This window comes from Hyaena hyaena, unplaced genomic scaffold, assembly GCF_003009895.1.
Source record: "Hyaena hyaena isolate Hyena2069 unplaced genomic scaffold, ASM300989v1 scaffold_1553, whole genome shotgun sequence".
Classification (NCBI taxonomy): Eukaryota; Metazoa; Chordata; class Mammalia; order Carnivora; family Hyaenidae; genus Hyaena; species Hyaena hyaena.
In genome coordinates this window covers 62,912-78,885 of record NW_024082190.1, presented here as the reverse complement: position 1 = coordinate 78,885, position 15,974 = coordinate 62,912, and the positions used below count along the sequence as shown (strand labels likewise).

At 33.3% G+C, this 15,974-nt stretch overlaps 2 protein-coding genes across 6 annotated transcripts in view; one reads left to right on the top strand and one right to left on the bottom strand.

The window, feature by feature from the left end:
• Nucleotides 1-7,710, bottom strand: part of LRRIQ3 (leucine rich repeats and IQ motif containing 3) — a 206,482-nt gene extending 198,772 nt beyond the window's left edge. For 3 of the 4 annotated variants that reach the window (XM_039224202.1, XM_039224204.1, XM_039224205.1), the window contains exon 1: nucleotides 7,573-7,710. The gene's annotated coding sequence lies outside the window, so the exon portion shown is untranslated. Of the gene's footprint in view, nucleotides 1-7,482; nucleotides 7,532-7,572 lie in introns of those variants that run through there. The other variant, XM_039224203.1, reaches the window with a different exon arrangement.
• Nucleotides 7,711-7,840: 130 nt separating this feature from the next.
• Nucleotides 7,841-15,458, top strand: FPGT (fucose-1-phosphate guanylyltransferase). 2 transcript variants are annotated; one of them, XM_039224200.1, is made up of 4 exons: nucleotides 7,841-7,964; nucleotides 9,409-9,576; nucleotides 10,946-11,038; nucleotides 12,840-15,458. In XM_039224200.1, exons 1-4 carry the CDS (start codon nucleotides 7,883-7,885, stop codon nucleotides 14,288-14,290), a joined length of 1,794 nt encoding a protein of 597 aa, XP_039080131.1. In that variant the 5' UTR covers nucleotides 7,841-7,882; the 3' UTR covers nucleotides 14,291-15,458. The 2 variants fall into 2 exon arrangements, with proteins under 2 accessions (XP_039080131.1, XP_039080132.1); XM_039224201.1 differs by having other exon boundaries at nucleotides 13,651-13,817.
• The last annotated feature ends 516 nt before the right edge of the window (nucleotides 15,459-15,974 follow it).

Genomic DNA, 15,974 nt, shown 5'->3' with positions numbered 1-15,974 from the left:
TCAAACCCAAGTACTGTAAGCCACAGCAAGTAGTTTACTTCCAAATTTGCCCTTTATTTTGCTTTTTCTATCACAGCAATTCTTAGGGTATCCATGAGCTCAAAATAATTTTTATATTAATATAAGATGTTATCTCTCCTAACATTTTTATTCACAGTCATCATTGCTCTAGTCAAATGACTCAGTAAGTAATTATTTTAAAATTTCTCAATTTCAACTTCCAATATGTAAATATGATAGTTATAATCCACATAAAAGTTCTTTGGAGTCCTCAGTAAGTGTCAAGATTGTACAAGGGCTCTGAAAAGGAGCAAAAAGAAGAGGGGAAAAAAAGGCCTGAAAAACATTACTGTATATATTTATACAGTATATATGTATACATAAAATCACTACTATAAGACAAAACTACTTTCTCTTTGGAACACAAAAGCCTGTAGACAATGGTATTAGTCTGTCCCTATTATTTAGTGTAATCTCAACCATTCATGTTAATTGTGACTTTTAATCAAAGTAACTTCTATTTCTTTTTTGTTGTTGTTCATATTACATTTGGGTTTTTTTTTTTGGAAAAGAAATAATAAAACTATATTTATTTTTCAATGGCAAATAAATAAATAAATAAAGTATTCAGAGGAAAAAAATCCCTACCGACCTAGAATTCTGTACCCTATGAATTATCTTTCAAAATGGAGAAATAAAAGACCTTTACAGACAAACAGTGAGATTTATTACCAGTAGAGCTATCTTATAAGAAATATTAAAAGAAGTTCTTTAGAGAAAAGGAATGTAATATTGTTCAGAAACTCAGATCTACAGAAAGCAAGGAACAGCACTGGGAAAGAAATAAGTGTACATAAAATAAAAATCTATTATTTTTCTTATTAACTGATCTAACGGATAAAAGTTTTTCAAAACACTAGTAGCAAACAATATATCCAATTATCTAAGCTTATGCATATATTATACACACTTGAATGCTTACATATAGGATAAAGTAAAAGCAGCAATTGGGGGCATCTGGGTGACTCAGCTGGTTAAGCATCCAAATTCAGCTCAGGTCATGATCTCATGGATCACGGGTTGGAGCCCTGCATTGGGCTCTGTGCTGACAGCTCAGAGCCTGAAGCTACTTCAGATTCTGTCTCCATCTCTCTCTGCCCCTCCCCTACCTCAAATAAACAGGTTTTGGTTTTTTTTTAAGAGCAACAATTATATAAGAGAGGAACTGGGTTTATTTTTTAATTACAAGGCACTTAACACTAAGTGGGAAGGGGTATAGTGCTATTTGAAAATGGAAGTGAATTAGTTATAAATGTTTATTGCGAACTTTAGGATAGTCACTAAAAATGGTAAAATAAGAACTAAAACCAATATGCTATAAAGGAAAGAAAATGAAATCATATGTAGTGTTCATTTAAAACCAAAACAGCATAAAAAGTAAAATACAAAAGATAAAAAAAAGAATAATGGCAACAAACAGAAAATAGCATATATTAACCCAAATATATCAGTAATCATTATAAATGTCAAAGGTCCAAATGAACCAATTAAAAGAGACTGTCAGATGAGATTAAAAAAAAAAAAAAGACTCAACTATATGCTGTCCAGAAGAAACTCAACTGAAAGGTAAAGACATATAAAGTGAAAGAGAAAGATCTATCACGCTGACAGTAATCAAAGGAAAGCAGGAGTAACTATGTTAACTTCAAACAGAGCAGTCTTCAAAGCAAGGGATGTTATCAGGATAAAGATGGACATTACATAATAATAATGAGGTCATTTCTCCAAAAAGACATACCAACTGATAATGTTTATACACCTAACAAAAGTGAAGCAAAACTGATAGAACTTCAAGAAACAGATGAATCCACTATCACAGTTGGAGACTTCAACTCTGCTATTAGAAATGGACAGATCTAGCAGACAGAAAATCACTAAGAATATAGTTAAACACAACAACACCATCAATCAACTGGATATAATTGACAACTACAGACTACCTCATCCAACAACAGCTGAATGTATATTCATCAAAAGCTCACATAAACATTTACAAAGAGAGGCCACATTCGGAGCTTCAAATATAACTTAAGAAACTGAAAAGAATAGAAATCATATGTCTACCCCGATCACGATGGAATAAAACTATGTATCAATAACAGAAAGATAGCTGGAAAGAGCAAAATATGTGGAGATTAAACAACACATTTCTAAATAATACATGGGCCAAAAAAGATCTCAAGAGAAAATTTAAAATACTTTAAACTAAATGAAAATAAAACTACAACTTACCAAGATCTGTGGGAAGTATCAAAAGTGCTTAAAGGGAAATTCACAGCAATGAATACATACATCACAAATGAAGAAAAATCTAAAAGCAATCATCTAACTCACCTTAGAAAACTAGAAAAAGAAGAGCAAATTAAATCCAAAGTAAGCATAAGTAAAGAAACAATAAAAATTACGGGAGAAATCAATGAAATTGAAAACAGAAAATCAACAGAGAAAATCCATAAAACCAAATCCTGTTCTTTGGAAAAAATCAACAGTATTAATAAGCCACTAGCCAGGCAAAGAAAAAAAAATATTAGTATCACAAATTAAAGTAAAGACAATACTACAGATCCCATGGACATTTAGAAGTATAATAAAGAAATACTATGAACAGCTTCCATGCACACAAACTTGACATCCTAGGTGAAATGAATCAATTCCTTGAAAGACACCATCTGCAAGACTCACACAAGAATAAATAGACAATCTGAATAGGCACATATTTATGAAAGACATTGAACAAATAATTAATAACTTTTCAAAACAGATAGCATCAGGCCCAGGTGAGATCACTGGGGAATGCTACCAAATTTAAGGAAAAACTTATACCAATTCCCTAAAATCTCTTTCAGAGAATAGAAGCAAAGTCTAACTTATTCTATGAGGCCAGCATTATCCAAACACTATGGCCAAAGACATTATAAGAATGGAAAGCGGCAGATCAATATTTCTCATAAAAACAGATGCAAAAATCCTGAAAAAAATTAGTAAACTGAACAATGTATAAGAAGATTCTACGAAGTGGGATTTTTCTCAGGTATGCAAGTCTGGTTCAACATTCAAAAACCAATTAGTGTAATCTGTCACATTAACAAGCTAAACAACAACAACAACAACAACAAAACACAGGACCATTTGGGGCGCCTGGGTGGCTTAGTCAGTTAAGCGTCTGACTTTCGCTTAGGTCATGATCTCATGGTTCGTGGGTTCGAGCCCCGCGTCGGGCTCTGTGCTGACTGCCAGCTCAGAGCCTGGAGCCTGTTTCAGTCTGTGACTCCCTCTCTCTCTGACCCTCTCTCTCTGACCCTCCCCTGCTCACTCTCTCTCTCTAGAAATAAATAAAAAAAAAAAAAAATAGAAAAAAAAAAAAAAAAAAAAAAAACACAGGACCATTTCAATAGATGCGGAAAAATCAATTACTCAAATCCAACCCTATTCTTGAGAAAAATTTTCAGTAATCTAGGAATAGGGGACAACTTCCCCAATTTGATTAAAATATCTATAAAAATTCTGCAGCTAACATCATATTCAATGGTAAGAAATTAGCTTTCCCAGTAAGATCAAGTCCAAGCAAGGATATCCCATCTCATCACTGCTTTTCAACATCATATTGGAAGTCTTAGCTAATTCAGTATGAGAGGGAAATTAAATTAAAAATATACAGATTAGGAATGAAGAAATAAAACTGTGTTTGTTCACCAGTTGGTCATCTATATAGAAAATCCAAAAGAATCAACAAAAAAAACAAAAGAAAGAAAGAAAAGACAATCCTGGAACTAATAAGTGATTATAATAAGATTGCAGAAACAAAAGCTAATCACTTTCCTTTATACCAGCAATGCACAAGTTAAAAACACAAAACTATTTACATTAGCACCCCTCAAAATGAAATATTTAGGTATACATGTAATAAAATATGTACAAGAGGAAAACAATCTGAGATGAGCAAAATCAAAGAACTAAATAAATGGAGAGAGATTTCATGTGCATCGATAGCCTTAATAGGAAGACTCAATACTAAGATGTCAGTTCTTCCCACTTGATCTATAGATTCAATGCAATCCCATTCAAAATCTAAGCAAATTATTTTATCAATATCAACAGACTGTAAAGTTTACACAAAAAGGCAAAAACCTACAATATCTAACCCACTATTGAAGAACAAAGTTGGAGGAATGAAGCTACCAGACTTCAAGACTTACTATAAAGCTATAGTAGTCAAAAACAGTGTACATTGTCAAAACAAAAGAAAGTAGACCAATGGAGTATAAGAGTCTGGAAATAGAAATATAGTGAACTGATCTCTGACAAAGAAGCAAAGATAATACAATGGAGCTTCAACAAATGATACTGAAACAGTAGGACATCCACATGCAAAAAAAATGAATCTAGATACAGACTTTACACATTCAGAACAAATAATTTAAAATGTATCTATGACAACACAAAACTATAAACCTCCTAGTAGATAACCTAGAAGAAAATCTAGATGACCTTAGGTATAATAATGACCTTTTAGATACAACATCAAAATCGTAATCCATGAAAGAAATATTTTATAACCTATATTTCATTAAAATTAAAGGCATAGAGAGATAAAAAACAAGAAACAGACTCTAAGAGAACAAACTGATGGTTACCAAAGGGGAGGTGGGGGGAGGGCAGTGGCTGAAGTAGGTGATAGGGATTAAAGGGGACACTTAGAACAAGGAGCACTAAGTAATGTATAGAATTGTTGAGCCCCTACACTGTACACCTGAAATCAATATAACACTGTATGTTAACTGTACTGGAATTAAAATTAAAAACTTAATGAAAAATTATTTTCTTTAAATTAAAAAATTAATTAAAGACAGTTTGCAAAAAATAATGTCAAATGAATAAGAAAACAAGCCACAGACTGGGAGAACATATTTGCAAAAGATACATCTGATAAAGTACTTTTATTTAAAATATATAAAGAACACTTAAACTAAACAATAAGGGAAATAAACAAGCAGATTTAAAAAATGGGCCAACTCCCACACAACAGTCATAGTTATGCCCATAGTAATAGGAACAACCTGACTGGCATTAACTCTAAACAAGCATAGGCATCTTATTGTGGTGATGGTTGCACAACTTAGTAAACTTGGGAAAAAATCATTAAATTATTCACTTACAACAGGTTAAGTCAATGGCATATAAATTATGCCTCAGCAAAGTTCTTTTAAAAAATCTATCTCACTCTTTTTTGTGGTATTTCCTCAGACACTCTCTACTCTCCTCCTATAGGAAAAAAAGCCCAAATGCCTTTGCAGAGTACCATTTTTCATCTTATGTAGTTTAATTTGCCTGATGTCCCTTTTGAAATGTGGAATCCATGATTAAATATGTCATTTCCAACGTGTTTTGCTTATAGAGAATTAATGGATTTGCTACTTTGGTGTGTTGCTATATTTTATTCCGGTTACCATAGCTAATGACTATAAACAACCATATCACACCATTTGATTATATTAAACATAAACTTAAATCCCTAGACTTTTTTACCCACCCCACAATCAACTTCCAAGGAAATTTACTCCCACTCATATGGTGTTCAATATTTTTTTCATTTTTACTTAAAAATATTAGTAAACAGTTGGGAAAAAAAAACAGAAACGAAGGAAGAACAAAAACCAAAGTTGATAATGTGGTATATTTACTTCTAACACATTTTATATGAATAATATAATCATATTAGGAAAAAATAATATCAATTTCTATGGCCATCCTTCCTAGGTCCCAAGAAATGCTATATTTAATACTCCATGTAATACAGTCTTTTATATCAGCCTGTTCTAGTCCCCTCACACTTATCACTATCCAAATTTTTCTTATTTGGTCACTTTTTCATTGTTTACCTTGTTAGTAGGCACAATCCTTGAACTGATAAGCTCTATTCACCTTTCTTCCCTTAGGACCTCATCTAGTTGAGTAGTTTAAAATTAACTCCATCTAACCCTTAACCCTAACCCTAACCTTAAAGTTATCCCTCTGGAGAGTTCTGTGAACTGCAGAATCGCAGGCACGCAGCCTCACACTGTCTAACCCTCAGGACTCAAAAACATCATCTCTCTAGCCCAGACCTCTCTCATGAACTCTGGACTCATATCTATAATGTCTACAGGCACAAACTTCCATTACATATGCACGGCATACACATACATCCGTATATTCTACATGTCCAAAAGCACACTCTGGACTCTCCCCACTACTCAATTGAAAGCCATTCTATCCTTGAGGCAGTCAGTCCTGACCCCTCTCATTCTCTAACATTCTACAGCCATACCATTAGCAAATTGTATTCATTGTGCCTTCAAAAAAATATACCCAGAATTTAATCAATTTCTCAGCATCCCCAGTTACCATGTTGCCAAGCCTTTACCAACTCTATCCTTACCTTACCCTACCCTCCACTACAGTCTATTTTCATATTTCTGAGTGATCTTTTTAGACATAAGGTCAGTCACATGAAAACTCTGCAATGGCTTTGTTTAACTCAGTATAAAACAAAATCCCTTCTTTAGGCGTTTTTCACCTCTCTGATCTTTACTGCTCACTTTCTTTTGCTTACTTCACTCAAGTCGTCTGTTTCTTATAAGTATTCTTAATGTTTTGTTTTTATTCACAATAACTCAAAACGTTTAAGCACTAAAACTATGAAAGAATCTCCATCTTTACTGAAACGTTCTTTAAGTGCAGAATTAAATGCAGAGCCAAATATTTAGAAAAAAAAGTTAAGTTCATGGCAAGAATTTATAGGGCCTTGAATTCCTGCCTATGCTATTGATGAAGACTTTAGGAAGACAGGTTTCTAAAATAAATCAAACTGCATGGTGTGATAGATGATTTCTGGTTTTGGGATTGAAGTATACTGCTTAAATCTTCTCTACTACTGGTTGTGAGACCTTGACTTTTATTCCGTTTCTTAATTTTGTTATATGTAGGGATAAACAGGTTAATCTGTAAAACTCATTCTAAACGTGTTTTACAAAAGAAATACTTACAGATATCTACCAAAATACATCTAATAAGTCTGACTTATTCCCACTGTTATTGAAAGTTCTTGATCAATCCGCATGTACAAAAAGAATGCCAGCTGAAGCAACCAAAAACCACAAATATTAACGGACTTGTTACAGATTGAATTTTATACGATGTACAAAACCCTATGAAGTTAACTCAAAACTGAGAGGGGTGGAGGCTCACTAAATACAGGAGCAAATAAGCCAAAAACCTAAGGTTCCCTAAGAGAATACAGATCTTGAATGTTTCAGACTGTACTCAGGACCTGGACTTGGTGCTGACTGTTTAGATGACGACCCTGAGGGAGGGATTAACTATCAAGAGGTCTTAGGTAACTGCCCCCGGCTGAAACAAATCGCGTTAGAAAGGACGAACCACCTTTCAAGAGAAAACTGGAAGCTAGCTTGTACTTTCGTCTTCTCAGCGGGTCAGTTCCAGCAATTTTATCGCCCAACTCGAATAACTTACCGGGTCAACTGGGCTGCAAAGCTTTATGAGTTGGGAACAAGCGGCCCAGACCCGGCACAGTCCGACAAGTCGCTAGGTGGCCATCTGCCCCAGAGACGTTGCTAGGGAAACACAAGGCTCTGCGCTCAGTTCCCCAGGGTTTTCTCACAGCAGGCCACCACATCGGGGGCGTGGTTACATGAGTGACGCACGTAAGGGGCGGGACAGAGGAAAACAGGACCCAGGCGCGGGTTACGTTTGAGGCGCATGCGTGCTGCGCCAGCCGGCGGATACCTGGAACGTTTAAGCTGGTCTCGGAGAGGGTGTTGCTATGGCTGCTGCAAATACACTCTTAGGCGTAACGCTGCGAGAAGCCACCCAGCGAAAATTGCAGAGGTTTTCAGAGCTGAGAGGTAGCAAAGAGGAAACCCCAGCTTTTCCCGGCAGTGGACAGGGAGTGTACTTTACGTGCCGGGAAATTTGCTGGACTATCACTTCCGGTCTGCTTCTCACCTTCGGGTTTAGGACACAGGCCCAGGCATAGCTAATACTTCGCTTGATTTTTTATTCTTCTGTCACTTTCCTTTCTTTGCGTCATGTTGTTACTTTATTTCTTTGACCTTATTCCTAGTAACATGTATATATCAAAACAAAGGAGAAGGAAAAGAAAAAAATACTCTTGATTAGTGAGGCTGTGAAATCCAGTTACACATCTGTTTAGCTCATTGACAAAAGTTATTTTAAATAAATCTAAATTGTCTAAAGCACAGTATTTGACCGTTACAAATATGATTTTAACCTTCTCCAATCCCCTTATGTACTTCGCCATTTTGTTCCATGCTATGAATGCATGCTGAGTATAAAACAAGACATGGAAGAATTATGGGTCAAAATTTAAAAGGGGAAATTAGTATCAATTTTTTTTAAAGACTGCTATTTGTCATTCTTTATGCAACTATCTAATAAAGTTAGTTATATTTTTGATGAAGTTTCTGCATTTAAAATATAGTAAAATGTTTAGGAATATTAAGATTCTGGCTGACAAAAACTGTTAATTAATAAAAATCTTTATTCATCTTTTTTTTTTAACCAACAAAGAGCTTCATTTTAGTCTGAATTTAATGAGTTCATCAGGGACTTGGAAACTTTTCCGTTATGCAGAATTTTAGGTCATACTTCAAAGCCTTTGTAAACTTGCATGGCTCATCTTAAGGTAATAAAAAATAAAGTACCTGAATTTATAAACAGTAACATTGTAGGAATGGATCCTTGGGTTGAATCTTACTTAGCCAACAAACACTAAGTGGTCCTAAGATATGAAAATCGATTTTCACAGCTGTAGATTCATTTAATTTTTTTAAGGTTTATTTATTTATTTGAGAGAGAGGGAGAGAGAGAGAATCCCAAGCAGGCCCTGCATTGGCAGCATACAGCCAGACTGGAGCTCTATCCCATGAACCTTGAGATCATGACCTGAGCCAATATAAGTGTCCGACACTTCACTGACTGAGCCACCTAGGTGCCCCCATGTATTCTTTTTGTCTCCTCTGCTTAAGAATTGAGGTAATTTTTAGCAATGCAAGAATACTTCTCTTAAGAAACATAACAAGTTTCAGAATATTTAATTAAATTGACTGTAGACCATGAAAGGAGCAAGTAATCTAAAAGGAAAAAATGCAAAATTTGTGAACAATCTTCAGTAGAACTAATTTGAATCATACTAGCTATCCACTAATTATTCCCTAATTCTGAAAAGAAGTTAAGTTTATGAAGATAATCTTTCATTTTTCTTTTTAATAGTTAAATTTATAATAGCTAGAGATTTCCGATACCTATTTCCTTGGTTTTTTTACACAGGCAAACCTGTGGCGGCTGGAGAATTCTGGGACATTGTTGCAATAACAGCAGCTGATGAAAAACAGGAACTTGCTTATAAGCAACAGCTCTCAGAAAAGCTGAAAAAAAAGGAGTTACCCCTTGGAGTTCAATATCATGTTTTTGCTGACCCTGCTGGAGCCAAAATAGGTATGCTGTATATAATCAGATTTATATCATAGATTTGAGGCATAATGATTACCAAAGAAAAGCTTTACTATGGCTCACAGTTGATGACCTCTGTATCTTTCTACCCATAATCTTTCCAAACTTTAAAAATTTAATGTAAATTTACTATTTCTTTTAAAAAAGACATACCAACTGTTTACACAATGTGACTTCCATGAAAAACTTGCAGAATGCTATTTAGAAAAGAATATTATTATTTTTAATAAGATTTACTTGGTGATGGTGAATATTCTTTTGGACTTTGTCAGTAGGGCCCTTAAGGTCCCTCCTAACTCCATAGTTTGTTAAGAAATTTACATAAAGTTTGCAAATCAGGACTATATATATATAGTTTAATGGCCTAAGTATCATAGATACTACTTTCAAGACCCAGTTTAAGTTAGCTATGCCTTTTGACCTTCCATTGCAAAAAAAAAGTATGTGCTATTTTTCTGGAGGCCATTTTCCATATAGTACTGAAAGCTAAAGCCCCTGATACCATATGAGATATCTATATCTGACATTGGCATTGTTCTAATTAACCAGTGTTTTAATCCTCACAGTGGTGTAGTCAGTACTTTTATAATTCCTATTGTATAGATGAGAATCTGAAGCACAGAGTGTTAAATAACTTGAGCAAGGTAACTAGTAAGTGTAGTTATATTTAAGATGTTTTTAGAACACCAGGTTCTAAGAAACTTTTTTTTAAATTAATTAATTAATTAATTTTGAGAGAGCGAGAGACCAAGAGCAAGCATGAGCAGGAGAGGGTCAGAGAGAGGGAGAGACAGAATCCCAAGCAGGCTCCCTGATATCAGGGCAATCCTGGGGTGGGACTTGAACTCAGGAATCTTGAGATATGTCCTGAGCCATCATGACCTGAGCTGAGATTAAGAGTCTGATGCTTAACCAACTGAGCCACCCAGGTGCCCCTCTAAGAAACTTTTTAGACAAAAATATCTAACTCAAATATTTGGTTATGTCATGTGGGGGGAATTATTTTAATGGGTTTTTCAGTTTGTAACTCCAAATGAATGTGTATACTTAAGAGTATTCGAGTGTTGCAGATTACCTAATTTATCATTTCTTCTTTTTTTCATTACTATTTTCAGAAGATTATAATCTCATCATTTATTACCAAGAGCTGATCTCTGGGTTTCATTGCGAATTGTTTTTTATTTAAATGCTGTGAAACATGTACTTGATTCTTTTGCCTTTACCTTTGCTCTCTGCCTGCTTTAATTATACCTAGAGGCCATATCCTCAAAATTATGACACCTAACTTTACCATAGTAACAAATTTTCATTAGTTTCTATGAAATAAATTGTGGCTTTTACTTTTATTTTTAAGGAAATGGAGGATCCACACTTTGTGCGCTTCAATGTTTGGAAAAGTTATATGGAGATAAATGGAATTCTTTTACCATCCTATTAATTCACTCTGGTAAAGTTATATATTTTCTTTTCACTAATTTACATATTATCTTTGATATCTTAGGGACTTTTTTTTACCTTGCAAATACTTTACTCTCCTTTTTAAAATTTTTGTCTTTGAAGTTATTCTGCTTTCAAAATAAATATTTCATGCTTTTCTTGATATTTTCAAGTTATAAGCAGCATAATGTTTTTTGACAAATTTATCTTTAAAACTATAGATTACAAACATCATCAACTTTTCATGGATATTTTTTTTTTGGAATGTATATAGAAAATTATTTTCCTAAGATAGAACTCATCAAAATATGAACATTTCTCAATAATGCTTTAAAAGGAATTATTGTTACAGGGGAGGGGCTGGTTCAGCACTGTGATTTCCAGACTTTCGCCAAAACCTTCTATCATGCATTTTTATCTGATTATTAGTGGCAAATATCTATAATGCTTAAGATAACTTAAAAATAAAAGAAAAGGTAGTGACAAAACATGGAGATGACAAAACAGTATGTAAGAGGAAAAGTCACACACAAAAGAGAACTTTATATAGAACAGAAAAATAGGAAAGAAATAATCTCATAATAAAAGATTTTTTTTTTTTAATTCAACAAATGTATGAAAATTTTGGTTATATGAAAACCTTCATTTTCCTTTACTGGGGGCTGATGGAAACCTTATTATGGACTGGCACCAGTCCAGAAACAGGTATTTTAGAACTACTTATCTATGTCATTTCCAAAGGATTTTTCACTTCATATGGTTTATGTATAGAACAGGATTCTTTATAAAGATGATATCAAGTAAAGCATCCAAGTTCTGATTTTTAAGACTAACTCTAAAAAAGTAGAAAAATTCAAATTTATAGCTTCATTCTAGAACGAGTATGATTACAAATTTAGTAAAAATTAAGTTAGACACTCAGAAATACATAGAAAGAGGTAATTCTTTCAGTTTTAAACTTAAGTTTTGGCTAGCCTTTGGAAAAGGAAAAAAATGAAAAGTATTAGCTCTCATTTGTTGAACAACATACTCTGCCAAGTGCTCTACGTAAAAGATGGTAAAGCAAGTATTATTCTACATTTGCTGATTTGGAGTAAATCCAACGATAAGCAATTAAAAAGTGGTGAACTAGAGTTTGAACCCATTTTTGTCTACTCTACTATGTAATGTTGCCTCTCTTTATAATTAGTTACATAAAAATGATGTAAGCTATTTAATGTACTTAAGAGAACATGCTTTTCAAGGAATTAAGAAGTCATAAGACATTTTAGAGGGAAAAAGACTGTTCAAATTAAAAATAAGTATAAATTTTAAAATGCTTTTAAGTAAACATACCTTTACTTCCTTTGAGTGTATGTAATAATTTGAGGAAAGACACTGCATTTGGTAATAATTATATTTTGGATTGGTATATTAGTTTTTTATTGTCATTTTTCCCCCTCTATAAAGTGCATACTTAATGTAGGAGTTTAAAAGTCATTGAAATTTACTGTTTAAAATGTAGATATAAGACCATGCTTTAGCCCATGGTCCTGTTTACTAGTTGTGCAGTTGATTCAAAATAATTCACAGCCTCGAAAGTATAATAGAATTGTTTCTTAATCTAAAATTACATTATATCAAATCACTAGAGAATTGTTCTTTGAATTTGTAACCTGGAATTTACTATTTTTTTCTTAGTTACAGGAATGCATTATATACATTAAATATCTTTAGATATATTTTGAGTTGTAACTGATGCCCCTGGGTTTTTAAAATCTTATAGTCTTAATAAACATTTTAAAACAGTTATTTTGTTTAATTTTATATAGGTGGTTACAGCCAACGCCTTCCAAATGCAAGTGCTCTGGGCAAAATTTTCACTGCGTTACCTTTCGGTAACCCCATTTATCAGATGTTGGAATTAAAACTAGCCATGTACATTGATTTCCCCTCACATATGAAACCTGGGATTCTGGTTACCTGTGCAGATGATATTGAACTTTATAGTATTGGAGAATGTGAGTTTATTAGATTTGACAAACCTGGCTTTACTGCTTTAGCTCATCCTTCTAGTTTGACTGTTGGTACCACACATGGAGTATTTGTCTTAGAACCTTTTAATTATTTAGAATATAGAGACCTTGAATACAGATGTTGCCATCGTTTCCTTCATAAGCCCAGCATAGAACAGATGCGTCAATTTAATGCTGTATGTAGACCTGGAAATTTTTCTCACCAGGACCTGGCTGGGGGTGACACTACCTCTCTAAACTCTGAGTGTGTCTACACGGACAGCCTGTTTTACATGGATCATAAATCAGCAAAAAAATTACTTGCTTTTTATGAAAAAATAGGCATATTGAACTGTGAAATTGATGCGTATGGAGACTTTCTGCAGGCTTTGGGACCTGCAGCAACTATGGAATACACCAGAAACACATCAAATGTCACTAAAGAAGAGGCAGAGTTGATAGACATTAGGCAGAGAATATTTCATCTTCTTAGAGGAACCTCATTAAATGTTGTTGTTCTTAATAAGTCCAGATTCTATCACATTGGAACAACTGAAGAATACTTATTTCATTTTACTTTAGATAGCAGTTTGAAGTCAGAGCTTGGCTTACAGTCCATAGCTTTTAGCATCATTTCTGCAACATCAAAATGCTCTGGTAACACATCCTGTATCATTCAAAGTATACTGGATTCAAGATGTTCTGTGGCAACTGGCTCAGTTGTGGAGTATTCCAGATTGGGGCCTGATGTTTCAGTTGGGGAAAACTGCATTATTAGTGGTTGTTATATCATAACAGCAGCCGTCCTGCCTGCAGATTCTTTTGTGTGTTCCTTAAGCTTGAAGATGAATGGACACTTGAAATATTCAACTATGGCATTTGGAGTGCAAGACAACCTGAAAAGGAATGTTAAAACATTGTCAGATATAAAGTTACTTCAGTTCTTTGGAGTCTGTTTCCTGTCATGCCTAAATATTTGGAATCTGAAAGTTACAGAGGAACTGTTCTCTGGAAATAAGACATGTTTAAGTTTGTGGAATGCTCGTATTTTCCCAGTGTGTTCCTCTTTGAGTGATTCAGTTACAACGTCCCTAAAAATGTTAAATGCTGTACAGAACAAATCAGCATTCAGCCTGAATAATTATGAACTGTTGTCCATTGAAGAAATGCTTGTCTATAAAGATGTGGAAGACATGATAACTTATAGGGAGCAAATTTTTCTAGAAATAACTTTAAATAGAAAACAGTTCGATTTAGAGGCATCTTAAATACTATATACCCTACCTTTCTTGACAGAACAAGATTCCAAATACAAGTTTTCTATAGGCTTTTGTTTTATTGAAGTGAATTAGTGAAAATTACATTAACATAATTGCTGTACCATAATATTAATAACAAAATCATAAAAATTTTTGATGAAGGAATATTTCAAGGCTATAAGTTCAGAAAAGGGTTTTTTTTTGCTGTTTATCACTATTTTAATTTTTTTTAATAAAGGTGGATTTGTGGAGCATTGTGTTGATACAGTACACAAGAAGTTTTAAATGATTTTTTAAACATATTTAGAGTTTTTCCATCTTTTTAGGCTTTGGTTTCAGTACATGTCTACGTATTAATTGGGATGGTAGCAGTATAGTAATATACTATAGCATGTACTATAACATGAACTATAGCATATACTAGTAGAATAGTAGTAGAACATAGTAGTCCTAGCCCGATGAACTGATAAAAATGGCTTACATACAATAGAGTCTTAGAGGAACACTGTAAGAATTGAAATAGTTTCTTGGAAAGAAATTCACAGCTTACAAAATCAGATGAGAACAATGCTTCAAATATGGTTATTATTTAATTAGTAAGTAATTAGATACAGACATCTCTGGAATTAATGATTAAAATCTTGTCTCTTGCCAATGTGAAACTAAAAGTGTTCATGTGTTATTTTACCTTATAAACTTAGAAATGTTTCCAAATCTTAAAATTTTTCCTAAAGTTCCATCCATACTAAAGCATGTACATACACAAAACTCAAATATCTGTGTGCGGAAAATGTCTCATTTTATGACTCATTGATAATCATAAACTTTTTGGGGAGAGCATTATTTGCAATCTCTTTTTAATCCCTTTAATAGAACTATTACATCACCAGATGGACTGATTTTACTTTCTTTTTCTTATTTTTTGTCCTTATACTAGTGAAGATACTGAGAAGCAATAATTGACCAAAAGGTAAGCAGCAGGAAGGAGGCAAAAAAATTAAAAAATGAGAAAACTTACTGATGATAAACAGCTTCCAGAAAATAATTGACTAGAATCTCAGGTTATGTGCTGCTATTTTGCTGTAAGCATGTATGTGAAATGTCACGGTCTGGTAATAATTAGAAAACTGATTTATAACTTTTGTGTTTTAATATGAATAAACTGAAATACGAACTAGTCTGTGCTAACTTTTGTTTATATATTAATATGTCAATATGAAAATAACTGGTAAACCAGAAGTGGCTTACCTGCAATTCTCAATTAGGCTATTTATGTGTTTTATTTTGGTTTGGGTTTTTTTTTTTTTTTTTTTTATGTTCTTCCCAGGGAGGAAATACAGATACATGATAGCTACTCTTTAGCATTTACTGATTTACTTTTGGAGCTTTCAGGTTGTTATATGTCTGTTATTGATTAAATGTTTAATACTGCATTTCACCTAATGTAAAATGCTACCAGTTATTAAAAATTACCATTATTTTATGTTCCACTAAACAGAAAACACTACAAAGAAAAATATACAATGCTTTCTTTTTTACTTGGAATTTTTATATTTACTTATTGAAAAACCTTTTTAAATGCACTTAAATATAGATTTTTATTATTCAACCCTCTCATGCATATATATAAAAAGAGCAAAAAATGAAACGTTGAGATATAGTTAAGACTTTTCTAAGACTTTACACTCAGTGT